The 9665-nt window shown below is 53.4% G+C and overlaps 1 protein-coding gene across 2 annotated transcripts in view; it reads right to left on the reverse strand.

Annotated features, from left to right (window-relative positions):
* TP73 (tumor protein p73) overlaps positions 1-5807 on the reverse strand; it is a 31316-nt gene extending 25509 nt beyond the window's left edge. For both annotated transcript variants that reach the window (XM_030963713.1, XM_030963714.1), the window contains exons 1-3: positions 5738-5807; positions 3875-3970; positions 2902-3025 (exon numbers count right to left, since the gene is read on the reverse strand). In XM_030963713.1, coding sequence (XP_030819573.1) covers positions 2902-3025; positions 3875-3970; positions 5738-5748 — 231 coding nt within the window. In that variant the 5' untranslated portion in view covers positions 5749-5807. The remainder of the gene's footprint in view (positions 1-2901; positions 3026-3874; positions 3971-5737) is intronic.
* Positions 5808-9665: the final 3858 nt, after the last annotated feature.

The following is a 9665-nucleotide window of genomic DNA, read 5'->3' on the forward strand; positions in this document are numbered from 1 at the left end:
CTTTCTGCTCAAAATTGATGAAATTGTGGAAACGTTCCCCTAAAAGACGCATTGAAGGCAGGAGTGTTTGTGTGTGTAAATATGTACATACACACACAGGGATAATTATTCACACAACTGCAGCAACCACCTCCCATGGAACAGCCCCAACAATGGGACACACGGGCTTGGTACCAACACACTTAAGGTAAAACCAGGAATGAAGGGATTTCTTTCTATTTCCAACTCCCCCTGTGCCTGTGCTGGATGGTTCTGAATCCCAGGGAGAGACACAAACCCTTTTCCCTAAGGAAACAACCTCAGTGCTTGGGGACAGGGCTGGAAATGCATTACCTGCAGCACAGGTACAGCTTCACCTGCCCTGCCCTCGCAGGGATCTCCACTCAGGGAGAGGAAGCCTGCCTGGTGAGGCAGGTGAGCAGTGTGGGCTCAGCTGGGATGACAAAGTGGTGCTGGAGGTGTCCAGCACCTCCAGGTGCTCCTTGCATGGATGCTCAGGCTGACCTGTGCACACAGAGCTAAGGGATCCTACACCCCCAGCACCTGAGCTTTAAATCCCACCTTGGGTGTGATTTATGGATGGATGCTCTAGGTCACCTGTGCACACAGAGCTAAGGGCTCCTGCAGCCCCAGCACCTGAGCTTTAAATCCCACCTTGGGTGTGATTTATGGATGGATGCTCTAGGTCACCTGTGCACACAGAGCTAAGGAACCCTGCACCCCCAGCACCTGAGCTTTAAATCCACCTTGGGTGTGATTTATGGATGGATGCTCAGGCTGACCTGTGCACACAGAGCTAAGGGACCCTGCACCCCCAGCACCCGAGGTTTAAATCCCACCTTGGGCTCTGCAAGAGGCAGATGGGGCAAAGCAAGAGCAGCAGCGACTGCCTGCCGAGGCTGCAGCATCCTGCACCAACACAGGGCTGGAGCAGCTCCAGGTCCTCCAGCAGCTGCAGGACAGGGACAGGAGTGCACTGGGACAACTCCTGGAGCATCCAGCACCCAGGCAGAGCCAGATCAGGTATCTCAGAAGTGAAGGATAACTCAAAGAAGAGCATCAAAGCAAAGCAAGCAGCACCTACCGTGGTGTAATGCTGCATCGGGTCGCTGATGTAGAGCATTTTAGTTGTCTCGGGGCTCACGGAGCGCGGGGCAGGCTCCTGCCACGGGACTCATGGGGTCGGGCCGGCCGCCGGGGAGGGAGGGGAGGCGGGGAGGGAGGAGAGCGGGAGCGGGGCCGGGCGGGCAGCGCCAGGGATGCTGCGCTGGCCACCCGTCCGTGTGCCGCCGTCTGTTGGCTTTTTTTTTTTGCTTTTTTCATCTCCCTTAGTTCTGTCAACTCGCTGCATCCAACAACAAAACGGGGCCCACCCCTTCTGTCCCTCATGACTATTCATTACAGCACAGGGCAGGCCCCAGCTTGCCCAGTGATGGACTGGGCGATACCAACCATTCCCGCTGCAGGGAGAGCAGGGGTCCAGCTCCACCACCAAACCTGCCTGGATCCCGCTCCCCAAAGCTTCTTCCAGCCACACGGGGCCGGAGACCTGCTGGGCTGGCAGCTGTCACCAGCACAATGAGGTGCCCACCCTGGCACTGAGCAGGCAGGGCTCTCTCTACGAGAGTTCTGTGTGTGGGAGATGTGGAGCTGTCTTTGGATGGATGGATGGATGGATGGATGGATGGATGGATGGATGGATGGATGGATGGATGGATGGATGGATGGATGGATGGATGGATGGATGGATGGATGGATGGATGGGATGGATGGATGGATGGATGGATGGATGGATGGATGGATGGATGGATGGATGGATGGATGGATGGATGGAGGGATGGACGTTTGGACGGATGGATGGAGGGATGAATCGAGGGATGAATGGAGGGATAGAGGGACAGATGGATGGATGGATGGACGGATGGATGGATGGATGGATGATCTAGAGCGACAGACAGCAATAGTTAGGGGTAGATGCCTGACAGAGCACTGGGGTGACCTGCTCAGTGCCACCGAGCACCAGCACCACTGATGTGGCACCGATGTGTGCCAAGAGCAGCAGGAATCAGCATGGACTGAGTGGTCCCTCCCCTCTCTTGCCTTCCCCTCAGGCTGTTGGCATCCCGTTACCAGAGCCCTTCTTGTCACTCACCCCAGGCTGCCCCGGCCCCGGCTTTGCTGACAGCAGCAGCGAGGGGAAAGGCGAGGCTCGCTCAGCAAGGGGCACAGGCACAATTAGCAGCACTCTGCCCTGCCCCTGCCCGCTGAGAAGGGCCGGGGAAGGGAGGGAAAGCGAGCGGAAAGCGAGGGAAAAGGCGCTGGGGGAGGGGAGGCAAGCTGTCGGCGAGGGAAACAGCGACTTTCTGGAGGGAAACAGAGACCTTCTGGAGGGAAACAGCGATTTTCCAGAGCGACATGCAGCTAAGAGCCGGGGCAGCCTCAGGGATGCTCCCGGGCATCCCTGACATGCCCAAGCGGCCGGGATGTCTCGCACGGCCGCGATGCTTTTCCGAGACTTTGTCTCAGACAGAAGCAAAGGTTTCTGCCAGGAAAGGCAGCAACACGGACCTGGGGCTGTGCTGGGAGCACGGAGTGCCCCACCAGCAGTTCTGCCTCTGCAGCAGCTCACAAATGGCTTTTGTCCTGGAGCAAATGACACTCTGCTGCTGTCCTGGTACTCACCTGGAGCTCCGGGCCCCGCTGCTGCCTGCACTGATGTTATCTAACAATAAATACCCACGATTTTATTGACCCTTGTGCCATTGATTTACCCTCCACCAGTGCCAGCAGTGCTGTACCAACAAGGTTGGTTTCTCCCCCAGAGCCCCCAGCCCACCTCTGCAGGGAAATCAAGGATGTGCCCGGTTCAGGTGCCCGTCCCTGCTGTGTGAGCACACTCACCATCACTGAGTCAGTCATGCCTCTCATCTGGAACACGTCCATGGTGACCTCTGTGCTGTTGGAGACCTCATTGCTGCTGCTGGGGTTGGCTGGAGGCAGGTCGAAGTAGGTGCTGTCTGGTTCCCTGGGCAGGAGGTGAGGGCACTGTCATCTCCCAGCTCTCCAGCACAGCCTGTGCCACCACCACCACCACCCCCCCGAAACTCACAGTCCCCTCAAACCTCGTCCCTTTCCCAAACCTCATCCCTTTCTCAAACCTCATCCCTTTCCCAAACCTCGTCCCTTTCCCAAACCTCATCCCTTTCTCAAACCTCGTCCCTTTCCCAAACCTCATCCCTTTCTCAAACCTCGTCCCTTTCCCAAACCTCATCCCTTTCCCAAACCTCATCCCTTTCTCAAACCTCATCCCTTTCCCAAACCTCGTCCCTTTCCCAAACCTCGTCCCTTTCTCAAACCTCGTCCCTTTCTCAAACCTCGTCCCTTTCCCAACTTCTTCCTCCATCCTCTGCTTTTATTTCCACCTGGCAGAGCTGTAGATGTAGGAAATCCACCCAGCTACTGCAGCATATCTGTCACCTTGGGATGTCTTTACGTGAGAGGACCAAGGAAGGAAGATTAAACGAAGCACAATCCTTCTCCCTTGCTGGATTAGAGCATGAGGCTCAAAGGCCAGAAGGCTTGCAAACATCTTGGTGGGGCTGGGAGATGCTTAATTTTGGAATTAAGGGTCCCAGCTTGAGGGGAGCTCTGCTCTGGCCCTGACACTGTCCCCATGCTGCCCTGGAGCATTGCTACCCGTGGGACAGACGTGGCAAATGGAATGCCCTGTGCAGAATCTGAAACCAGGGAGCCAAATTTGCCAGGTGGAAAAGGGGTCTGTGGGAAGCAGAGGATGCAAAAGGAAATTTGTGTTTGTCACAGAGCCACTGCTGCCTCTGAACAGCCCCATGGGGAATGAGCACACCCCACTTACAGAGAGCTCCAGAGGTGCTCAAAGGTGGGGCCTTCATCAGCTGGGGATGGCTGGGACATCTTCAGAGCAGGGGAGTCCGACAGAGGATAGATCACCCTGGGGGAAAGGGAAACGGCAGGGTTAGCACTGCCAGAGTGTCACTGTGTGCTGTGCTGTGCCATGCTGTGCATTCTGTGCTGTGTCATTCTGTGCCGTGCCACGCTGTGCTGTGCCATCTCACTCCAGCAAAGCAGCTCTCCAAGGAATCCCTCAATCCCAACTCCCTGCCAGCAGCACAGCAGGGACCAGAGAGCCCCGGAGCCCGTGGCAGGGGACACACAGGTCAGGGACCCCAGGGTCCCTTGTGGGGACACCCAAGACCGGAGACCCCAGAGCCGTCATGGGGACACTCAGGACCAGAACCCTCCAGAGCCCAGCGTGGGGGACACTCAGGATCAGAGCCCATTATGAGGGACAGTCAGGACCAGAGCCCCCCAGAACCATTGTGGGGACACAGAGGACCAAAAACCCCCAGGGGCCATCACGAAGGACACACAGAACCTGAGACCCTCAGAGCCATTGTGAGGAACACTCAGGACCAGACTCCCCCAGAACCATCATGGGGACACAGAACCAGAACCCTCCAGAGCCCAGTGTGGGGGACACCCAGGACCAGAGACCCTCAGAGCCATCATGGGGGACACAGAGGACCAGAGACCCCCAGGAGCCATTTTGGGGGACACTCAGAACCAGAGACCCTCAGAACTATTGTGGGGGACATTCAGGACCAGAACCCTGCAGAGCCCAATGCAGAGGACACTTAGAACCAGAGCCCATCATGAGGGACACTCAGAACCAGAGCTCCCCAGGGCCCATCATGGGGACACAGAGGGCCAGAGACCCCCAGGGGCCATTTTGGGGGACACTCAGGACCAGAACCCTCCAGAGCCCATCCTGAGTGACCACAGCACTGGGCACCCCCGTGGCCCACGGTGGGGGACAGTGCCCACAGGCCAGGGCAGCAGGCAGGGGTGAGCCAAGCTCAGTAAAACGAACCCTTTTGTCACCAAACCCCTCCTGGATGCTGCTGCACGATCATAACCAGAGCCACGCTCAGCCCAGGCCATTCCCTTTGTCCCTGCAGGAGGATTCTTGGAGCAAAGCAGCCCAGCCCAGCTCTCCCGTGTGCCCAGAGCCTCTCAGAGCCAGCAGCTGCAGCCGGAAGCTTCACGGAGCCATCTTGAGCCTCGTGCTGCCTTCCCCTCTGGGCAACCATCATCCTCCTCCCTCAGCCTCTGCCTGCCAGCAGCAGCACCCCTTCCCTGCGCTGGCTGACACCCCCAGGCACAGCTGGCTGCCCCTTTCCCCCTTGCTGGTGTTAGCATCCCACCTGATAGTGAAAACCTGACACTCGGGAGCTGCTGAGGGCAGGGCTGAGCCAGGGATGCTGCAGTGCAGGGCAGCTGCTCCCCGAGCCAGGGATGCTCCCCGAGCCAGGGATGCTCCCCGAGCCAGGGATGCTCAGCTGGGGCCCCTGGGACTCAGCTGGGGACCTGCTGGCTGCAGGGGAGGGAGTTAAAATGAAAGCAGGGAACTTTTCCCCGCCAGTTTCGACAAAGCACAGCAAGCGCAGCCACCCTGCCTGGAGGAATTCCCAAGCACAGGGGGGCACAGGAGGGCACAGGAGGGAACAGGAGGGCACAGGAGGGCTCGTTCCCCACGGGTGCCATGTCAGGGACAGCCAAAAGCAGAGTCTGATGTCCTCCCATCCCTCCTCACCCCACGTGTGACACACACAGAGAAACGAAAGGAGCCACGGGCAGCTCTGAGAGAAGCCCAGAACAGACGATGCAGGGGACAGAACAGGACTGCTGGCGCTCTTACCCCTCTTCCATGCTGCTTTCCCTGGCCCAGAGCAGCTTCAGGAAGTAGCCAGGCCTTTTCCTCCCGAGGAGAAAGCACCTCTGCGCCGCCCCGGCTGTGTGGTCATCGGGGTGACACCAGCTCTAACCACGTGGCTGCTCTCGTTTTCAAAAGGGAACAAATCTGACTATTTTAAGGGCGTTGCAGAAGTTCCCTTTCACTCTTTGTGGCTGTGCAAAGCCAGGCCAGCTTCTCGTGGTGTTTGAGCTCTGAACTGAGGGGTGCAAGGGGAAGTTGGGGTGGTGGGTGCTGTCAAAGCACATCCCTGCTGCTCTGATCCCTGCTCATCACCTCTGCAGCAGCAGCGACAGCCCAGCAGCAAGCACCTGGCTTGGTAAAGAATTTACCAATCAATTTACCTACAGATAGGGTTCCCCAAATTTTCTCTGGTTCCCCAAAGTTTTTCAGGGATTGCTGGAGGCTTTCACTTTTGGGAAGCTGGGAAAGCACTGTGGTGGGATAAATAAATGTGATAAATAAATGTGATAAATAAATGTTAAAATAGTGATGTGATGGTGAGGTGTGACTGTGTTCACAGGGGTCTGAGGATGAGGGAAGAGATAAGGTTTATTGGTTTATTATTTTATGATATATATTACATTAAAACTATACTAAAAGAATGGAAGAAAGGATTTCATCAGAAGGCTAGCTAAGAATAGAATAAAAAAGAATGATAGCAAAAGCTCTGTCTCAGACTCTTTGCCTGAGCCAGCTGGGCTGTGATTAGCTATTAATCAGAAACATCTAACATAGACTAATCACAGATCTACCTGTTGCATCCCACAGCAGCAGATAACCATTGTTTACATTTTGTTTCTGAGGCCTCTCAGCCTCTCAGGAGGAAAAATCCCAAAGAAAAGATTTTTCATAAAATGTGTCTGTGACACTCTGATCCCTGCTCATCACCTCTGCAGCAACAGTGACAGCCCAGCAGTTGGTAAAGAATTTACCAACCAATTTACCTACAAATAGGGTTCCCCAAAATTTGTCTGGTGTTGATTTAATTCCCTCTGAAAGGAGGTGCCATGTGGAGCCCTGTTTCAGGGATTGCTGGAGGCTTTTTGGGAAGCTGGGAAAGCACTGTGGTGTGATAAATAAATGTGATAAATAAAATGTTAAAATAGTGATGTGATGGTGAGGTCCTGCAGAAGGAAAAGTCACCCTGTGGGAAGCAGTGGGAGCTTTGTGCAACACCAAAATCAAAGGTAAATCAGGGAAAACCTTAAAGCCTGATTCTGCATTGCTCTGGAAGCATTCCTGGTGGCTTGGATGCCATTCCTGTGCCCAAGGATGAGCAGATGGCACCTGGGGCTGAGCTCAGGAGCAGCCACAGCCCAGCTCAGCTCCCTGCTGTCACCAGAGGGAACACCTGGGGGGGTTCATCCTCACTTGCTCCAGCAAGAGCTCTCCAGCCAGGAGGATTATCACCTGCAGAGACCCCAAACTGCTCATTAAAGTGGGGATCTCCTCTCCCACCAGGGAAAGGGTGCAGCAAAGAGAATTCCAGCAAGGAATCCTCCATCCCTCCTGTCACAGACATCTTCTATGAAAAATCCTTTCCTTAGGATTTTTCCTCCTGAGAAGCTGAGAGGCTTCAGGAACAAACTGTAAACAATGATTATCTGCTGCTGTGGAATGCAACAGGTGCATCTGTGATTGGTCTCATGTGGTTGTTTCTAATTAATGGCCAATCACAGCCCAGCTGGCTCGGACTCTCTGTCCGATCCACAAACCTTTGTTATAATTCCTTCTTTTCTATTCTTAGCCGGCCTTCTGATGAAATCCTTTCTTCTATTCTTTTAGTATCGTTTTAATATAATATATATCATAAAATAATAAATCAAGCCTTCTGAAGCATGGAGTCAGATCCTCGTCTCTTCCCTCATCCTCAGACCCCTGTGACACCATCACACCCTCCCACCTCGCTGAGGCAGTGGGGGATGCTTGGCACGGCTGGCACAGCTCAGCAGGGACCTGCACTGGATTTATTGCAGGTTTCTAAGGGAAAAAAAAAGACCAAAGAGTGCAAACCAGGGGGTTGGTGCTGAGATCCAGGATTGCCGGTGGGATTTGCTGAGAGCCGCGCTCCAGCGTTCCCTGGGTTGCTGCTTCCCTCTGTTGCTAGCCAGGGCATTGCAGGGAGGTTGAACACGGGAAAAGAGCCCGGCAGCGGGGAGAGAAAACCTGCCAGGAGGTGATGCTACACCTCTGAGCCCCGCGGGACCCGGCTCAGCCCCGGGATGCGGGACCCAGGTCCGCTTCCCTGGGAGCAGCCACTGAAATAACACCCAAAGATTAGCGTGGAAAAGCTCCACGCACTCAGTTTTCCACTGGAAAACCCAGCCCCAGATAGAGGGAGAAGGAAAAGGAAGGATCAAGGTCCCTGCAGCCACCCCAATATTGGAGAACAACTCCCTGGAGAAGCAGAGTGAACCTCAGCCCATCCAACCGTGCCTCACGCACGTGTTGTGACCACAGAGGTCACATAATAAATAAAATAGAAATATTAGAATGATTAATAAGGTCTAATGGATTATTGGAATGATTATAAACTCATTTTTTTTTCATCAGTATTGGAGAACAAGTGCCTGGAGAAGCAGAGCAGATGAACCTCAGCCTATCCAACTGTGCCTCACGCACGTGTTGTGGCCACAGAGGTCACATGATAAATAAAATAGAAATTCTAATAAATATTAGAATGATTAATAAGGTCCAATAAATTATTGGAATGATTATAAACTCAATTTTTTTCATCAATATTGGAGAACAACTCCCCGGAGAAGCAGAGCAGATGAACCTCAGCCCATCCAACCGTGCCTCACGCACGTGTTGTGACCACAGAGGTCACATAATAAATAAAATAGAAATTCTAATAAATATTAGAATGATTAATAAGGTCTAATAGATTTTTGGAATTATTTGGAATGATCCTTGGAGAAGCAGAGCAGAACCTCAGCCCATCCAACGTGTGCCTCACTCACGTGTTGTGACCACAGAGGTCCCATGATAAATAAAATAGAAATTCTAATAAATATTAGAATGATTAATAAGGTCCAATAAATTATTGGAATGATTGTAAACTCAATTTTTTCATCACAATGAGGTGAAGGGCACCGTGGGCTGTCAGCCTTGCTGGGATCTGGCTGGGTTTGCTCACTGAGTTTCTGCACTCTCTGGAAGGAGCATCTTTGAGCTCACTATCAACTTCAGGGCTCAGGTTTAGCACCAGAAAAGCCCAGAATTTGTTATTCACTGCTATCCCACCACTCCAACAGCCCAGAAGGAAACATGACAACCTGAAAGGGAGATAAATGCACAAACCCGATGTAACAGGGTTATAACTAATTCCTAAGGACTCTCTGGGAAAGCAGGAATTCTCAGAGCTGTTTCCACCTCTCACACGGAGCTGCTCCATGATTTGGGATCTGGCCCTGGCCTTTCTCTCCTCCTCACAACGAGACCCATCAGGCTCATCCAGCCCACAGCAAACAACTCAATGTCTGCAAAAAATGCTGCCAGTCCCACGGTGTCACACCGCTGCCCTGTGCCATCACTCATTTGTCCCAGACTGCTCAATTCAAAATGAGCTTTGTAAAAGCAATGAGGAGCCAGGGAGCTTTCCTGGAGCACACTTTGAGTCTCAGGACCCTTCCATGGGGTCCAGCAGCTCATCAACAATTTTCTCCTGAGAAGGAGAGAAATCCTGGTGGCAGCCCTGCATCCCACCAGCATCCAGCCCCTCCACTGCTTCTCCCATTCAAGGCTCCTCCAAAAGTGCTCTCACTCTGGAGTTAAGCCACTTGGGAGCAAACTTCCCAAAAAATTTTCCAGAAAAAGCACCAGTCCAGTTGGTATCTGGAATTTTTTTCCCTTAAAAGATACAAGCATG

The sequence above is a fragment of the Camarhynchus parvulus genome, chromosome 21, assembly GCF_901933205.1.
Source record: "Camarhynchus parvulus chromosome 21, STF_HiC, whole genome shotgun sequence".
Taxonomy (NCBI): Eukaryota; Metazoa; Chordata; class Aves; order Passeriformes; family Thraupidae; genus Camarhynchus; species Camarhynchus parvulus.